At 48.3% G+C, this 19,077-nt stretch overlaps 1 protein-coding gene and 1 pseudogene across 1 annotated transcript; both read right to left on the bottom strand.

Moving 5' to 3' along the window:
- Positions 1-19,077, bottom strand: part of LOC149327124 (alpha-tocopherol transfer protein-like) — a 563,535-nt pseudogene that overhangs the window by 415,860 nt on the left and 128,598 nt on the right.
- On the bottom strand, positions 7,036-7,874 carry LOC149327125 (uncharacterized). The gene is made up of 2 exons (XM_089563436.1): positions 7,095-7,874; positions 7,036-7,050 (listed from the first exon to the last, which is right to left on the bottom strand). Exons 1-2 carry the CDS (start codon positions 7,872-7,874, stop codon positions 7,036-7,038), a joined length of 795 nt encoding a protein of 264 aa, XP_089419562.1.

Here is a 19,077-nt window from a genome sequence, read left to right as displayed (position 1 = left end):
AATGCCGGAACAGTGTAAGCTATCATCGGGAGGCGACTTCCGCGGCATGCGATGCGGAAATGATGCAACAGTTGCATTATGTAACAGATACAGGCGATCGAGTTTCAATTACATATACATGGGCTTCGATCTATGGCAGCTGGACTGGCTCATGAAGACGTAGCACTGGTAAAACACAGCAACCGCGAACGTAACAGCGGGGTTCTACTCGAGGTTTGTTTTGCAGAACAAAAAATCAATCCTTCCACTTTTCATTGTGAGGACTATAGAAGCGCCAGCTGCGGAACAACATATAACGCGTACTTCCATCTCGTATCGATATCACCGTTTCGCTGTACCGCACGCAAGCACCACGATCAGTGCTTTTAGTGGCAAAACTTATTGTGCACGACCCTTCCTCAAACACACGCGCTCACGGTGAACTCTCGTTGTTTCGTGCTCGCTTTCTTAGCTCAAACTTTGGGTCAAATTCTATTCAAACTGATGGTGCCAATAGTGGACACGTGTGAGCGGCACGGTGGTTTTGTAGCCGCGTGCTCTCTTTCAGCAGTCTTATATTTATGTTTGTTGCGAGTAAACTTTTGAGATTTGCGCCAAGGCTTTTGAAGATGAAGGCAAGGACCATCACGTTTAGAGCCAAATTGTGCGCGCGCCATGGAAAGGATATATATCGTTGCAACGCCAAGCGCCAATGGTCGGGCATATCTCGACGTCTAATACTTCAAACTGTTAAGGGTCTGAAAATTTGTTCAAATCATGCTGATTTGAAATGAAGGGTAAGGGGAGCGAAAATAGTTCTTGACACAGAGTTCGGAATAAAGAGAGCCCGACCAGAGGGTTTAATTCATTCACTGGTCTTGTCATTCTTACGCGACCGCTCATCAGCACTGGCAGCATTAGCGGCGCCTCATAGATGCCACTCGATCGGCCTAGCATGTTCAAAAATAAACTGGTCTCACGTCGTGACAGGAGCGCAGGGGAAAAAAAAAGAACTGCAGTGAAGCAGTTGCAAACACCACAACCCACACCAAGCAACGCGCGCATAGTGCATGTAATGGCCTTTCATAGACTATCGGTCCGGGGGCTGTCGAAAGCGCTATGGCCGAGTGCAGCACGCTGCATTGCCATGCTTTATCATCGGTCAGGACAGGTAAGCTGTGCGGCCTTTGAATAAGCGTGTACTACCGGCAGTTTTGTCGCACTGAAATACGAGATTTTGACGGGATCGAAGTACCTTTTCGTAAATACCGCAGATTTGAATGAAGTGATTTCCGTGTGTGTACAGTACACACCCTACATACCTCTCGGGCAATAATGGCCCTTAGCAGATAAGAAAGGTCAGAGCAAGAAAAAAATTTAATCTGACATTAACAAGTGATGCGAATGCAATCAGCCACTGTTCTGTTTGAGGAAAGATAGGTCAGAAACGGTAAGAGAAGACTGTAAATCGAATTTACCAAAATTCACCACCTTTAGAGTCCTTTTTTAACAGGTAAAGACCAACATTACCCAGTTTGTACACCCAAAGCATCATCATGAAAACTAAGAGAAACCCAATTCCTGCTCAAAAAGTGCCTTCAAGAGAAATTTAGCCACGTCATGCTTTCCATGTCATGAATTACCGTGGAAGAGTTTTCTTTATGTTCTTTTAAAGTTCAGTTTAGGGATATACCAATTTCACTAACTGCCAGCGAGAGCCAAGCGCTACAGAATCTCCCTAGTTTGTTGTTGGTTGGAACCCCAGTAGTGCTAGGACGGTTGCCTAGCCTTTTTGACATACCTACAAAGACCATCCAATTAAAAGCACCCAGATTACAATATTCAGCAAGAGCTTTCCTAGCACTGTCAGTGCTGAATGAGGTGGCAGTATAGGTAGAAGCATCCCATACCAAGGGATGGTGGAATCAGAAAAGGCGCTACCTACCTGTAAAAAAAGTTGAAATTGGCCCCTCCTATGCATTGAAAGTACACGTGCAGCGCCCACAAACATTCATTACCTGATTAACATTTCCACTGGGCTTCAGTACCCTTTTAGCAGTAGTCTCGGAGCAGCTTCTCAGTGAAATTTATTTTCCTCATTAACTCTGCAGCATTTTCTGCTGCAGGGGCACGAACAGAAAGGCAATATGCGGCTCTGCAGAGGAAACAATGTGGTGGCTGGGTATGGTCTCAACCGACTGTTTTGTAACATGGTTTGTCTATAGGGCCAACCAGTTGTTAGTAATCTATTCATACGCTTCATTAATCACTGACAAGGCATATGTTGGTAGGAATGCTTTATTTGGCACAGCAGTTCCGGCCGACATAGGTCTATTGTCACTCTGCTTGCAGGCCAGGGTGCAGACTTGTGAGCACGTTCTTGAGCCAGTAGCCTGGAACGATGAATAGGTGCATGCAAGACAGAAAAAGATTAGGACATCTCCCAACACACTATCGCAGCAGCCTACACACTCCTGTAGTGGCCTTGTGCATGGACATTTGAAAGATAAAGGCAACATTGTTCAATATGTGCTGGAAGAACGACACACAAAAAGTGTGCACAGAGCTCAAGAGAGAATGAAAATAGTCAAGACAAACAACAAAAGGGTTTCACTGGGTCAGACCAGTACTAATTAAGAGGATCAAATTATCAGGTATCAAGTCTTGGCAGTTAAGCTTGGCCAGCCAGCAACACTGCTGCATTTCCTTTTGTGGCTCCCGACGCTGGCGGCACACAGGAGGTCGAAGGCTCCATATGCACCATATGCTACATATGCACCATAAATAATTTATTACCGTGTTACTTATACCGAGCGGTTTCGCTTTCTGAGCGCCGGGGTGTGTCATAACGTCACTACCAAGGAAGAGCAGCAACCCTGGTCACGCGGGCTCCAAAAGTAGAGACAAAGGAACTGCTGCGTCGTCTGCTCTCGTACACACGCTGTGCATAGCAGGGCTTTTCGAATTGCCGGCCGGTACTACGATATGCTTAGCAAAGACAAGCGGGTGAGGGGCAATGTCGAGTTTTGAAACCAAGCAGCTCACTTGGGACAATCACTGTTGGAATACGCGATTTGGCCGTTGTATTCAGCTTTGGTTTTTAGACTTGGAACACTCAGCCCATTCCAAAAGGATAAAAGGGTGCAAAGTTTTCCGGCAGTTTTTTTTGGTGATCTCGCACTGTATGTTGTGCATTCATAAGCAGATAAAATTTGTTTTGTAGAATGATTTTTAAAATAAATATTTGCTTTCCTTGTGATCTAGATGCCAACTGAAAGCAGCATCTGCTTGCATTGGTGCTATCCACATTGCACGTAAAGTACGAATCCAATCCCACTCAAATATCTTTCGGCGTGCGTTACATGGTCGAGTTTCCTTGCAGTGTGGATGGAATAACAAAAAACTGCGGACAAAAATACAAAAATGTAGCCGCTAAATGCATTCCTGAGTTAAATATGCTATCTAGGCGAGCTGGAACATTCAACAAAGAAAATTAGAACTGGGCGTCCAGCAAGCTACTCATTTTGAATTCCCGACTGTTGAAGCGAGAAACATAGTGGCGATAATAATGGGCAGTATACATGATCAATTCACAGAAAAAAATTAATGAAGCTGCAAAAGCTGCATTGAAAAGAGATTTGCTTTCCCTGTTTGAGAAAGCTTCTTTTCTTCTTTTCTTTATTCTTCCCAGCATTTGATGTTCTCTGCCAAGTGCGTGTCAACATCAAATTTTTTCATTTTGAAGCAGCCAATAGTAATAAAATTCACAGCAAATACAACTGAATATTCTAGAGTAGTTCAGATATCAATACAGATAGTTAAAATTACAATACAAACATGTTTCCTCAAAATGCACCAATGAAAGAGTATTCCACACCAATATTTTACTCCTCATAATATATCACATCCTAATGCTTATTGAGCATCGCAATGAATGAGGGGAAATCATGTAGAATGGTACAATTTGCCTGAAGCATAACTGTGAGCAGGGAAAAACGTCACAGCTTGAATTTGTAAGCTGGCAAGTGGAGATGATGCTCTTGCCACAGTTCGCACTGCAAAGGCGTATGACGTGACGTGGCACAATGCTGAGAAACAAAAGACTACGCAGAAAAATCAATGAACAGCAGCTTAAGCTACAACGCGAGTGAGAGCTTTAACAAGACTACGTCTTCCACGCAGCCTCGTGACAACCTCGTGACAGCAGCTGTTTTCCTTCTCACCAGACGAGAAGTGCCTCAGTGATCTTAGATCTGGAAGTTTCTAAAAATTATGCTCACAAGTTTCTGCTCTCTTTTAATGCTTCATAAGAGTGGTGGTCATACGTGCTTTTACAGAAGAAACAAAGAGCACCACTTTGAGAAAATGCTGGAAAATTATCTAAACGAAACACTCCGCATGCTTTCAGGGGATTCATAAACTGCTCATTGTACTGCCAGAGATTATTTCAGGCTTTCAAAGGTTGGTTTTTCTACCAGTGTAAAGTACTGCCCTTTCCTGCCTTTCTAATGAAGGCACCCGTGCTCACTCTGGCACCCCTTTCGACAACAGCAATGCCACGGGACAAGCACCAAGAGAATCCCTTGTGTTTGGCGCATGATAGCCATAGTTGCTTATGCGCCATAAAACCCCATATAACTAACCAAGAGATTTCCATAAAAAATATCAGCTTTCTATGACCACATCACAGCTCAAACCGCAGCGAAACTAGCCTCTATTTGTTTGTTTCTGCAATAGCCTACAAGATTGATGAGGCCCGAGAGCAAGATTTCTCGATTGATTTTGATGCCACGCTAGGGTGGCAAATTTACTGTCGAGTCCAGGAACCTGTACAGAATGAACCAGTATATACAATGCTCACATCATGGATGAGAAGAAAAAGACACCTAAAACAGACAGGCTGCCATGCCTTATACATGTTAGAATCAAAAATATGCCACGCCAACGTGGAAAGACCGTGTGCTGGGCACTCGCAGTACCGTCGAAACGTGCGGCAGACCACTGCGTTAATTTCAGTCAGTCCTTTTTTCTGACTTTGTCACTTGATCGTATCCCTCACAATTCCCTCATTTCTCCAGGTAAAGAAAATTCCCCTGATGATTCAAGGTTGCTACACACCCTGCAAAGCCATCACAGCCCTTCAGAGAAATACAGTAGAACCTTGCTATTTTGTTCTTAGTTCGTGTAATCTGCCCTATAACAAACGCAAAAATGATGCATCTTACGCTATTTTTCTTCACAATATAAATCCTGGATAAATTTCTAAACCAATTCCCTGGTGCACATGTCCATAATTTCGTCAAATTCTGACGGCATGATCCATTCAGAGACTAAGAGGAAATGCCAGCCAAGCTAGTCATCATTTCGATGCTTTGCCCAAATGCACCTGAGGACTGCGGAGAAGGCTATGAAAAAAAAAGCAAGGAGACAAAGCATCTTAAGCACTATATAGTTATATCTGTATCGTAAGTGGATTACGCTGTAGTTTAACTTTAAATATCACACTACAGGCAGTGCAAGGCATAAACAGTGAAAAGGTGATGAGCGTACGCAGCCCAGCGCTCGCTCATTTGTGAACCAGGACACAGTATGAAATGGTTGCAGTTGTAAAATAGCAGCCACAAGTGAACGTGCAGGCACCAACCTCAATGATCTTGCAGTCAATAGAAGAGTATGGGTGCCATAGCCCTCTATCATCCCTCCACTTCCACAGCACTGCATCGGTCTGGTGGGCGTTGGGCTTTACAAGGAGTGAGTCCACCACAAAGATGCCATCTTGGGGCAGCACTGGCATCAGCTCTCTGTGAATGGAACATCACACAAGTCTCACAAAAGCGAAACAGCAACATTTTAAAGCAACATCCTGTTAACGGTACTGCCAACGAATCACACCATTACAACCAGCAGAGGTGGTGGCATGCTTTTTCCAAGTATACACAGCAAGTAAATGGTCTTGCTAATGCTGTCAAATAATGATGCCCCCCAAAGAGCTAAGAAGTTCTACCCTAACTTGCAACTCAGAAGCCAGTCACGTCAGATAGCGAACAGAAGTAGCTCACTAAGAAACTAAATTAAAACCTATATTTTGGCCTACTTTCAGAGAACCTACCTCATGCTCAACACGCTCTGAAACCTAATGTGTGCAATTGTTGTACCTTGCCACTGCTGTGTTGTCAATGTTAGATTTGAAGCACAACAGCAGCAAAGAACAACATATAGTGTCCACGTCTACTGCCAAAACAATTTGCATAATGGTCATGACATTAACAGGCGGGTTCAATCCCGCAGCGGCCGGGATCGAACCCGCGTCTTTTGGGTCAGCACAGCCGAGCACCATAACCACTGAGCCGCAGTTCAACATCGCTGATAGAGTCCTGGTGCATACGCTCAAAATTGCAAGTAAAAATGTTCCATGGAGTTATACTCCATCTCTTCCAGTCAATACATTCCCAGATTACACAATTTCTTAGCACCTACACTCAGAATGTAAACAAATTCTAGTCACATAATACATTTAGCAACCAACTGCACATGTGCAAACATAGAAGTGTTTTTGAGAGCGATGAGTACAGTAACTTCTTCAGTCTACAACATACTAGTATAATGAGCCAACTCGCCCAGCAGAAAGTTTTACCCCTCGTGAGTGGAGGAGTAGGAGGCGGATGAAAGCACAGAACACTCGCAATCCTCAACCAGACAATTTGGCAAATGGAATTGCGCTCACCAATATCCGAGTCCATGTCCGAGGGGGAGGAGTGGACCGCACGGGAGGCCTTTGCTGGAGGAGACCTCGCTGCCACGTGGCGCCTGGCGGGATTTCACAGTTTTGAACCCCTCGTCCTGCAGTGACGCAGCAGCCGCGGTCACCGATGTGCTCGCATCCAAGGCTGGCTGGTTTGCAGGCTCTTGGCTGATGGGCTCGGGAACACCCGCCGCGCCCTCGCTGTTGTTCGAAACAACAGGTTCTGCCGCACCCTTCTCGCCACTGCTGGGCGCAGCGGAAGCGAGAGAAGGGGGCGACCCCGCCCAAGATGGCGCTGCCCCGCCGCGGATGCGTCACCCTCGCCGCCACTGGGTGTGGCGGGGACAAAGGGCAGCGCCGCGGCAGGCGGGACCTCCTCTCTCCCGGCGTTGGCCTCGTCAGCTCCCTCCTCTGGGTGGACAGGGCTCGATTCCTTGTTCTGCTCGGGCGGCATCTCTGGAACAAAGAACATGCCTTCCGTAGCCTCTTGCGTGCCTGAGTTGGCCGCGACTGAGGCGAAAGTGCGCACGTGACACGTGGACACTGCGTGATCGCCTTGACACCTGGCACACGCTGCCTGGCATGCCTCGTGGCCGAACTGGTCGCAGCGCGAGCACTTGGGTGTCTTGCACGCGGCCGCGTGGTGTCCTTCAAAGTTACACCGGCGGCAAACGCGAACGACCCCCTCGTACTCGCACTGGATGACCTTGTCAGCTACGTGCAGCAAGTTCGGGACGGGTCTCGCCATCTCCATATTGATCTTAAGGTTACCAGAGGGGACATCTGGAAAACCAGGCACACACTCCATCGTACGGCCCTGCACCTTTCCAAAAACCTCGAGCTCAGAAGTGAGCAGAGATTCGGGCAGGTCCAGGGGGAAGCCAAACACGCGAACGAACTTGGACCGCACACCGCGGTACTCAAACACAATCACTACATCCCGCACCTTAACAACAGGATCGCTTAAAAAGCGCTCAACTGCCTGCCTCGTCTTGAAAATCACTTCAAATCGACCAGCACCAAAATCCTGCACTCCACCAAGCTCGTGCTTGTTGAAACGCTGAACCAAGTCCTTGCATAAATCAGCATTCGTGAAGCCTTGCGGAACACGCGAGAAAAACGTAAACGGCCTGAGCCGCGAGGGCGATACCATGATGGCACACCACGTGGCGACCGCCTGATCGGGCGGCCGCTTTAGAGCGGTGACCGCGCGCCCGTGTAAACACGCCGCGCCAACAATCAACAAGAAGCTCCCGAAACCTGGCTAAACGCGTCCAGAATGGAATGGAAACAGTTCACCCAGGTAGAATCGAAGCCGCAGTCTCTCGGAAGGAAATCCGCAAACGGCTAACGCACCGAGGCAACACACGCGCGAGCAAGCGCGGTTTGCTTGGTACGGGCCATGGTGACGAGCGCGGACGCTGGAAACGGGAGATCACACTCACCTTCCATTCCTCCAAGGTTCCGCTTGCTTGACGTCCTCAGATGTGCAGAAGACGTGACACTCGGTACGAGGACGGACTCGAACAGCACCTGGAGCGAAGCCTTGGCCCACTGACCACCGGCACGACACGAACACGAAGCGACGAAAAATGCTTTGAAAACATAGCGCAAAAAGGACACGGACGACACACAAGTGGACGGGACAGGCGCTGTCTCGAACTGTCAGCCTAAACCAAGCTATTACTACCACCCGGTAGAACGACAGACTGGACTCGGCATGGCCGCTGCAGGCCTTTTTAAAGCAAATGTAGCATATACCCTCCTCGCCTACGAGGCGGTGACGAAGTATAAGGCGGGTGCCAGACCACTGGAAAGCTTTCATATTGGGCGCACCCTATCTTATAGGCGGCGACAAGCTAACGTCTTCACCAATGAGTGTCGGGTGAGTACCAGATCACTGGAAGTCTGCTTTGCTCATTGGGCGTTTTTGCTGATGACATTTCAGATACCAAAGACCCTGAAAGCATGAGAAAGGGGCATGTGGAAGGTGGAGGGGGTAGGGTGAAAGTGTTAACAAGGGAGAGAAGCTTGCAGAAGCCAGAATGCCACAGCAGGGCGTCGCGTTCCTGTAAACGGCGATAGTGAGTCATATGGGGGGAAGACAGACAAAGACAAGACGACTTCAGTGGTGAATGGAAACAGGTTTGGAGGTGTCCCTCCTTTACCCTGTCGTGACTTCACAATACCCCCTCAGCAGGATAACAAAACAGAGTAGGCTCGAGGTGCCCAGGGGCCCCTACCTTAGGGCCCCTGGGAACCCTTGGCCTCAGGCCAAGAGGCTTCCAGACTGTTGTCAGCCTGGGCCATCTGTAGCCAAATTGGGTACAATGGCGCTTTCCCTTCACTGATACCTGCCTCTACTTGCTCATCGCGTTCGCATCCCTGTTTTAACTCAAAGGGGGAGAGCGCCGGGTACATTTCTGTGCACGTGATGAGGCATCAACCCAAACAAACACATATCACCCCCAAAACACTAAGCGCGCCTACTGAGCAATGTGTGATGTGGTTTGAAGGAGTACTGGTACTGGAGAAATTCTGCTTAGAAAAATTTCAGATTGCAGTCATGTACGGGTACACGTATTGGAAGGTACAGCTACAGTCCTTTAATAATTTTAGTAAAGCATAGAAAGACTCTAGTACAACGCAAAAGAGACACATGAGGCACAGAAAGAGGATAAAGACAAGGGCTAACTCGCAACTAATTTTATTTTAAAATTTCTGTTGAATCAGCGCTTGCCTTTGTCCTCTTTCTGTACGCCTTGCGTCTCTTGCGCTGCGCCATTACGATATGAACCGTTACGAACTTGCCCAACTGTCCATCCATCTTGATGTACGAGTAGTCTTTTTATCGAATCAGAGCAACAGGTGCAGCACGTGACTTTGTTTATTCCCAACATTACGGCCAGAAACTTGCACCAAACATCCCAAGGCACATTCGCCCAAAGTAGAACATTCTGAAATGAACCGTTCCCTTCGAGTTCCGGCTGTCCACGCGATGTGCTTCCCCGAGTCGCCACTGCGCACGACGCAATAAAAGCACAAGATGGCGCCACGCGCCCGTCATCTGCGTGCGTTTGTTGAGAGTAATGCTTCCGGTCCTGACAAGCAGATGGCGCCACTAGGCTGAAATTACCGTCCGGCTATACCTATGTATACGCTGAACGAAAAGCGGGAATGTGGCCCCGTTTAATGTACGCAAGCGTGCATACGGTTATAGAACAAAATAGCGTCGATTTATGCTCGTTTCTAACCATATCTGTGTTTGCTGCGAGCGATGACGTGGTGGGCTGGAGTAAGAAGCTTATCGCAAGAAAAAAATTATTGAGCTCTAGAATATTGATACGTGGGTTGTTTGGTGTATTCAAACATTAAAAAGCTGATTTCGTTTATAGTTGCGATTAGCCAGCGGAGTAATAGAAGACCCCGCGGCCCAATGTTAGCAACTGCTGTTTATTTAAGTTACATCTTTCTATAGTTTTTCCGGTGAGAGAATTCGCTCGCCGGTTTTTCGGACAAGTGTGAAGCGCACCGCGAAAGCGGATCGCCAACCATGCTATGCAATAATTCTATTATCTTGAGGCTCAGTACGTATTATCTGCTGCACGCGTTCTTTCACGAACATATTCTTAGTCGACGACATAATCAACTATGAGGCAATGATTCGACGCGATCAGCTCTGCCAGTGGCCATTAGTCACGAAATAAAATAATGCAGTGCAGTACGGAATATGTGTCCCCCGATGAATCACGCCTGTCTGACCTCTTCAGAGCGAAGCCAGCACTACTCTTAACCCTTTGAGGGTCGAATTATTTTGAAGAAAACTTTCCCAGGTGGTCAAATTACTTTATTGCGGATCTTGAATCTACAAAATGTATATAATCGAGAATAAAAGTTAAAAAAATTATGAACAGTACTTTGGTGACAGCATCACTCACAACTGGAAAATGTTCAATAGAATAGAATAGCAACGGTGATAAGCAAGATAAGAGCAGCACCAATAAAGATAGAAATCAACTTTCGCCGCCTCTGCAAACAGTGCCCACAAAGAGAAAACACGTTTCGCGCGACTACGTTGCGATCCCGCGGCGGAATCGAAACCGCGTAGGCGCGTTGCCACAGAGGGCGAGAATACCTCGTCAGCAACGGTGATAAGCAAGCTAAGAGCAGCGCCAATAAAGATAGAAATCAACTTCGGCAGCCCCTGCAAGATAGTGCTCACAAAAAGAAAACTCAAATTTCGTGCGATTCCGTTGCGATCACGCGGCGAAACCAAAACTACAAAAGGGGTGTTGCCGCAGTCTGTGCCGCCGCCACGGTGTAGCCGCCGCACTAAAGCTAGACATAAGTTCTGCTTATCTCCGTAAGAAGGCAGCACAAAATTCAAACACTTCTTGTAAGTCCTAAGAGGTGGCAGCACCCCCCAGTGAGCACGCATTGTTCTTTTGGCGCAAAATTTCAAACGGAAGATCGAAACCGTACCCGTACGGCACAGACCTTGCGGGACAGAAAACCGCCGCCGTACATATACGGCAAAAACCTTCAAAGGGTTAACTTCTATGTGGAAATAAACCCATCTCATCACTGTACAATATTTTCCCTGCAAAGATGCGAGACAGCTTAGGGGACCAACGCAGCATATTTTATTCATCTGAGTTCTTGAGAAGCAGGATGACGGAACTAGCTTCATCCAGTGAAGCGGAAAGTTGGGCAAGTTGGATTACGTTCATGATGAAGTTCATCCAGTGAGTCTTTCCATTCACCTGGTCTCCCACAGCTAGGACTGTAGCTGTGCTTGCCTAAGTCCCCTTTCCCATTCAGGTGCTTGCGCAGCAGCTTTTGTTGTTACGGGACCATCTTCTAGCAGTTTCCTGTTCCTGGAAAAAAAAACGGAAACGAGAAGTGCACGTTCCAAGGTACTATTGTGAGACATTCCAGCGGCTAGAAAGACGAAGGCGAAGGTAGACAGACAGCACGTCCTCTCTGTCTGCCTTCGTCCACGTCTTTTTAGCCGTTGGAATGTCTGACAATACTCAGAAGTGCCGACCTTAGCATACAACGATACGCTACCCGCCTGGCAGCAGAAGCTGCGCGACTATATCGTTGCTAGTCTTCCAGCTGCGACGCTGCCCCTCCCCGGACGCCTGCGTGCGGACCCCGAGGGGCACGGGTCTTCTTCTGGCGGAAATAAAGTTTCTTCACTCACTCTCACAATAGTACTAGCAACCAACTAGCCTAACTTTCTACGCTTAATGACATACGTTCTAAGGTAGAAGCCGCAAAGTTGAGCCAAAATTCCGGGAAACAGGAAGATGTCACAGGAAATCTGGTCATCACCCGCGTGTTCAGAACTGCAAACTGGACGTTTTCATAAATACAGAATTGAAAAAAACCACAAGGGGATTGGTGTCTTTGCAATAAGAGGAATTTTCGATTAAATTCGGGGAAACAAAATTGGCTGTAGCTTAGCTGAAGTTAAGCCTGGATATCTCGAAGCGAAAAGCTGCGGCAAGGCGGAGGAGGAGCCGCCCATGTAGTGAATACGGTGCTGTCTTGAAGGTTGCTTTAGAGACATGTACTGTGGCGTGCATTCCTTTCGGGTGTACACCAAGATATGAGAGACAGGAATTTTCTTTCCTTAAAACCAATTTTCATTTCATTTCATTTTCCTTAAGGCCCTTACGGTGCGGTTCAAGGTATCTACCGAGATATGAGAGAGGCAGGCTTCGTTTCCTTTCTTTAAACCAATTTTCTTTTCATTTTCCTTCCCTTACGGCGCGGTTCGGGTGTCCACCGTGACGTCACGCAGTTCGCGCATGCGCACCTGTGGCTTTTTCTGATGACGGGGCCCACGCTAGCCTCGGTGTTGACTACCCTAGTGAAGCTTTTCGCTTAAAAAGGCATTTGGAAGGCAAATGTCATAAAATTAACGCACTCATGTTATTGTAAGTCCCACTTCTATTTCAAACAAGCCCGAATGAATTGTGTATACAAACTTCAAACGGACATGTTCCAACATCATGCGGGTTATCTTGACTGGAAATATGCATCGGGAAAGATCGGTGGGGCGTACGGTTATCTTGACCGGAAATATGCATCGGGAAAGATCGATGTTGTGTACGGTTAACTTTTCGTCAATGGTCGTCACAAGGCCCAAAAAATCGCCGCTTGCATACAAACTCAAAGCCTTTACCACACTCCAGGCAGGAGTATGATAACAACGTTGGAGATATAGCTAAGCGGCGGCATCAGATAAAGATGAAAGCTGATGCCTTGTGAGTAAAACATAGACAAGATTGCAACGAAATGCCGGAAACTAACACAACAAAAGGGGACGCACAGCATTTGCCTGAGAAAAACATCCTCGCATCGAAAAGTGCAATGTAGGACAGATGCACTGAATTATCAGGATAGACATGCAGCGCGGCGCGCCGCTTACTTTCGCCATGCGCGATTACTTGAACATCTTGAAGGCGCGCTACCACACACTCCTGCGTCAGTCATCGCGAACAGCAAGTAGGGCGCTCGTACAGGGCCGACCGGTTTCCGATCCGACCGTATTACGCCAAGTACGGGCAGGTAGCCTTGTCGAGGAGCGACAGGCCCGCGTGGAGGAGGTAGTTTTGCCGGACGGTACAAGGAGCAGCAGCGCGGCTGACATCTCTGACGCATTTACGCGTCACTTTTCGCAGCTGTTTGCTTCCGAGGCCGAAAGGCGGGACGACGCCTCTTTCACGGACTCCCTCCGTAGTTTCTGCGCTACGATATATACCGCAGGTCCCGAGCGATCTCGGCGCGCAGCTGAGCGCTCCCGTAGGCGCGGAAGAGCTCTTCGCCACCGTTAAGGGCATGAACGCCGCCTCAGCTCCAGGCCCTGACGGCATCCCCATCAGCTTTTATACATACATACAGGAATTTTATTGCAAGATATATATACACAGTACATAGCGTGTGCCCGCAGAAGCGCAAGCGCTTGTGGGCGGGCCACGGCAGTCACAACAGCATGCGGTGAATACAAAACGTTGAAAGTGCACACTTTACAATCCATAAAGAAAAAGAAGAAGAAGAAAGAAAAAAAAAACAATAACACAAAGTCGAAATATTACATATAGTTCAGTCAACAAATTTAGCGATTGAGAATTATGTAAAGCAAAGAAAATCTGCAGTTAATAAATGGAACACAAATTTAAAAACAAGATAGAAATTAAAAAGCAAATCAGTATTTCCTTTCTTTGAAACTTTCAAACCACGCTTGCAGTCCAGATTTCACAGCCGTCAACGAATCACAACCAAACATCTGAGCAGGTAGTTTATTAAAATGGTAGGGTATATAGAACTGTCGTGTCCTTTTACCATAATGTGTGTAAACCCTGGGAACTTTATAACGCGCTATATGCCTAAGTGACTCTGGTTTTTTATCTGTCTGTTTAAACTGCTAGGTTTTACACCGTCCTGGAGGATCACCTCCTCCGGATGGTGAACGCCTTCGTCAGGGACGGCGAGAGGCCGGAGTCTTTTCGAGAGAGCCGCGTAGTGCTCATCCTGAAGCCCGGCGGGTGTCGATCTCACCCGCAGCGATCACTCTCCTAAACGCAGACTACAAGATCGTGGCGTCACTGCTGGCTAGAAGGTTGATGGTTTGGTTTGGTTGGTTTGGTTTATGGGGTTTAACGTCCCGAAGCAACTTAGGCTATGAGAGACGCCGTAGTGAAGGGCTCCGGAAATTTCTACCACCTGGGGTTCTTTAACGTGCACTGAAATCGCACAGTACACGGGTCTCTAGAATTTCTCCTCCAAAGAAATTCTAGCCGCCGCGGCCGGGATCGAACCCGCGTCTTTTGGGTCAGCAGCCGCGCACCATAACCGCTGAGCCACCGCGGCGGCGGCTAAAAGGTTGAGTAAGGTTTTATCGGTGCTCGTAAGCCCTTCGCAGACCTGCAGCGTTCCCGGACGCTCGGTGTTCTCGTCTCTCGCACTAACGCGTGACTTGTTCACGTTCACCTCGAGAACAGGAATTCCGGGTTGTTTCGCCTCTCTCGATCAGGCTAAAGCCTTCGATCGGGTCGAGCACCGATACCTTTTTGGAGTTCTCGGGGCTTTCAGCTTTCCTCCGGAGTTCGTAGAGCGGTTGGAGCGGCTGTACTCCGATCTTACAGCTTGCTTGCTCTTCAACGAAGCGTTGACCGCACGTTTCGGGATAGAGCGCGGTATTCGCCAGGGTTGTCCCCTGTCACCTATGCTCTTCGTGTTATGTTTAGACCCGCTCTTGCGTGTAAATAAAGTTTTCCCTTCCCTTCCCCTTCTTGCGTCGCGTAGCAGAGTCTCCGTCGATTCGCGGTTTCCCTTTGCCTGGCCAGGGCCAGGTGAAGGTGTCAGCATACGTTGACGACGTGTCCTTGTTTCTGAGGGACGCGGACAGCTTCGTAGCGTTTGTACGGCTCTTTTCCAGTTACAGCGAGCTGTCCGGCGCCCTCCTCAACAGGGGCAAGAGCAAGGTTCTGCGTTTCGGGGCCTTCGCGTCGGACCTGCTGGGCGAGTTGGAGTGGGTCCCGGCTTGTAAGGCGCTAGGAGTCATGTTCCTCTCCTCGGGGGAGCTAGCCCGCGACTCGTGGACCGAGTCGAAAGCGACCGCTGAGCGACGCCTGAGTCGCTGTCGGAACGCGCGTTTATCATCAGGTCATCGGTGTGCGCGCCGCTCTATTATATACCTCGCGTCGCTTGTCCGCCGCGCACCTTTACGCGCCGCTTGGCCACTCTCTGTGGCAGTTTTTTCTGGGTGGGAAAAACGGAGACCGTCGCTCGCGCGCTCCTCCGTCTTCCCACGCGCATGGGCGGGTTCAGCCTGCCCAACCTGCGCACAATGTGCAGCGTGCTTGCTGTTCGAGGCGTCCGCAACCTGGTCAACGCCACCGACTACCCGGGAAGAGGGCTCCTCGCCTACCTTCTCGGGACTTCGCGGCGCCTCTTTTTTGGTGAACTCGTAGGTCCTTCAGCCGAACAGCAGCCGGCGTTCTTCCGGTATGTCTGTCGGACGGCCGAGACTCTCACCGCCACCCTGCCCGAGGTCGACGTCTCTCAGACGCAGGCCTCCCGCGTTTGAGAGCTCCTTGCCATCCAGGAGGCTACACCTGAACAGCTAGAGCTGAGCAGGCGGGTACGGTGGCGAGTCCTCCCAACGGGGGTCCGGATCGCCGCGTGGGGCATCGCTCCTTCTTCTCGGTGTCCCCAGTGCGGTACGACAGAGACCTTCGAACACGCGCTTTTTGAGTGCGTCGTAGCGCGCAATTTTTGGCGGCTGATGTCGCGCATGTTTTTTGTTAGCCTCGACTCGCACACCAGGCCGCGCGACGCATTTGTGCGGCTCTTGCTGCGCGTCGGGGCCTTTGTTTTGTGGCGCCAGAGAGGCGTCGCTTCCTTGCAGGGCCTTCCTCAACGCGCCATGTTCCCCATGCTGCAGAGGGTTCGGGCGCGCTTGTTTCAACAGGCGTGTTTAGATCATGTGACCCTCCCAGAAGTCGAATTCCTGCGGCGGTGGAGCACCCGCTTCACCGCCGCCAGCGGGGGCCGCGTGACGGTGCGGCTCCTGCCGTATTGAGTGTGTGGTGCGCGGTGTCGGTGCGTGTTCATCGTATTTAGTGAGCGTGCATCCCCCCGCGATGCCTGGACATTATGGACCCTTTGAACATTCTGTGCTGTGAATGATTTTGTGTGAACGGCGACAGCAGTCGCCGTCGTGTACTTGTTTCATAGCTTGTTTGTACCGAGCGACAGTAGTCGCTGCCTTGTTGTTTTTGTCTTTGTGAGGGACTATGGTGCCTTTGTATGAATAATGAGTCCAATAAACTTCTCTTCAAGGACATGGGAAAAGTCATGTTTAAGAAAATTCTTGTTAGCTGTTTTAGTTCACATCCCCGCATATCCGATGCCGAAGAATAATACTAGCCAGCGTGTACTTTGGGCCGAGTGAAACTTCCCGTTAGCTAAATGTATGAAAGAAAGGCGGGAAGATACAGACATGAATTTTCAGCTCTCGATTTGCATATCCACTGTCCGTTGGTTTCCAGATCAGAGCAATGTCAGGTTTCCCAGTTTTCTTTTGTGACTTCAATTGGATACTACATAAAGTTCTTATGCTGGCAGCATGATGTGCCTCGGAAGTTAGCTAGATGCCCCGAGCAAGTAATAAAAATTAATTTAATTTCATATTTGCATTGAAAGGGCGCAGTAGTATTCGGCTCCACGTGTCCAAAATAATTGGGGGCTGTGCGAAAAAATATTGTCGTGGTAATTTTTATCGATTGATTTTTTATTGATTTTTTATTGATTGTTTTATTTTTTTGATTGATTGATTTTTAGCGATTGATTTTTAGCTCTTAGCGATTGATCGGTGTGTGATAGCTATGACGAGTTAATGAAATTATTGTAATTAACTGATTAATTAAACGATTGAAAGAAATGGTGAAAGGGGAATAAAAGCTGTAGAAATGCTCGGAATGTAACGCAATCCTTGATTGTGGTAATTAACAAAATTTAGAGTCTGCATTAGATCACTGAATTCATCGGAACAAATGAAAAAACGAAAAACGCGTTCCTAATTACACCACCACCATTTGCAACACGCTGTCGCGTTCCACTCATAAAGGCGAAGCTTAAGCGTCCTACAATTTTTAATATGCAGTATGTCAATAACAGTTCAAAAGACGCAGTTTTCCATGTCGAAGCCATCAATCGGGCACTGGTACACATCATGGACAGCGGAAGGCTTCGCATTAATTTCAGCTGCCTGCGGTGATCTAACGCGTCCGTCTGGGTGATCACTATACATGGCTGCGATCGAACTCGAGACTTCGTGCTCACCACTGGCATGAACACTACTGGACGTTGTATACTAGACTTCGAAGCCATCTTATGCCGGCCCGTTTGCGTCTTTCAACCCGAAGTAGAAGCACGAACCCTACACGTGTACGTTGTCGTTAGGAGAGCACGCCTGGTTAGGTCTGGTGTTTGCCTACAGCCTTCTTAGCGAATATTAAGGCGGGGGTACCACGGCGGCCATCTTGGACAAGACGTTAGTTCAACCACCAGGGCGGCTCCACTTGTCCGTGGAAGCGAAAAAGCGCTCCTCCGAGACGGTCTGGTCCTCCTCTCTGCGTTACCTTGACCTCCTCTCCATCGCATTTTGGCAGAAGGAGGCGGTTAGTCACGGAGGGGGATAAACGCCCCGACAATGACGACCGCACTCGAACGTGTGTGGCACACTCGTACTGCTTCTTTCGCCCCTACGCACCCCTTGGTGGCCCTGCCATGGTGCCTGGCGATTCTTTTTTAGGAGGCACTATTTCGAATGCGGAAAGTCTCTATATCTTTGACATTTACAGAAATCATGTTTTGTTTCCATTTTTTCCAGAGTTGTACACGTTGTTTTATAGTTATTCTTTTCTCACGACCCTGAACAATATTTTGATGACCAGCAGCGGCAGCCATGGCAACCAATATTACAAAATAAAGCTTCGTAGGTTCCACTGGCATCCATAACAAAGGGCCACAAGACATCTATGGGCTATGGCCTTCGTAAAACAATATGGATGATGTCGAAATGGATGCAGTGGACTAGTAGATGACCTCTTGGTTTCAAAGGGCGGTTGCCATGTGTGTTGTCAAAGCCTTTTCTGCCGTCAAAGGCGCGTGACGCTACGCAGCTGCGGGTGTCGCGTGAGACTTGTGTGCTGTTGATTCCCGTTCGCCATGCAAATGTTTATTTCGCAATTCCAGGAAAAACACCTGCAGTGAAAAATCAACCCGAGATTTCGAATCATGGCGAGTGTTTTTATTGTTTACTCACACACTGCCAGTGTTATGTAGAATTCTAAGAGAAAGCCGATATGGTAACAGTAAATAAGAGAAAATGGGCAGAATAAGGCATATCAAAATGGTACAAACATATTGCGTTCAAGTCGTTGGGTCAGTAGCTGCGGAGAGGAAAAGAAAGCAATATCACAGTGTGTTAGCCCCCTTCATCTCCCACCCGTTCCCGATTACAGCTTGGGAGAGGTAAACTCTTTTGTGTTTCAGTCTGTGATGTTGAGATGCGTTGCAAGTAATGCTGAATTTTTTTTTTCCGCCCGCGCATCCATGCATGATAACAAAGATCCCGAAAGCGCTTACGGCCGCCGCCGGCAACATTCTTTTCGTTCACTTTTTATTGTCAAATAAACCACTACCACCACCAAGGTTCGAAAAACGAGAAGGAAACACTGGCTGTGAAACTTCGACTGGAGACTGCGGAACATAGCTGGCAAGAGCTAATAAGTACTCATTACAATCGCGTCGAGTTTCTCCCTACTGTGGCCTTAGCA

Source organism: Amblyomma mixtum, chromosome 10 (genome assembly GCF_055824585.1).
Source record: "Amblyomma mixtum isolate Tamu chromosome 10, ASM5582458v1, whole genome shotgun sequence".
Classification (NCBI taxonomy): domain Eukaryota; kingdom Metazoa; phylum Arthropoda; class Arachnida; order Ixodida; family Ixodidae; genus Amblyomma; species Amblyomma mixtum.
The sequence above is the reverse complement of the archived record's forward strand: the minus strand, read 5'-3'. Positions and strand labels throughout refer to the sequence as shown.

What these genes read in the sequence shown, in the direction of transcription:
- LOC149327125 (XM_089563436.1), bottom strand. Translation starts at nt 7,874, where the DNA reads ATGGTATCGCCCTCGCGGCTCAGGCCGTTTACGTTTTTCTCGCGTGTT.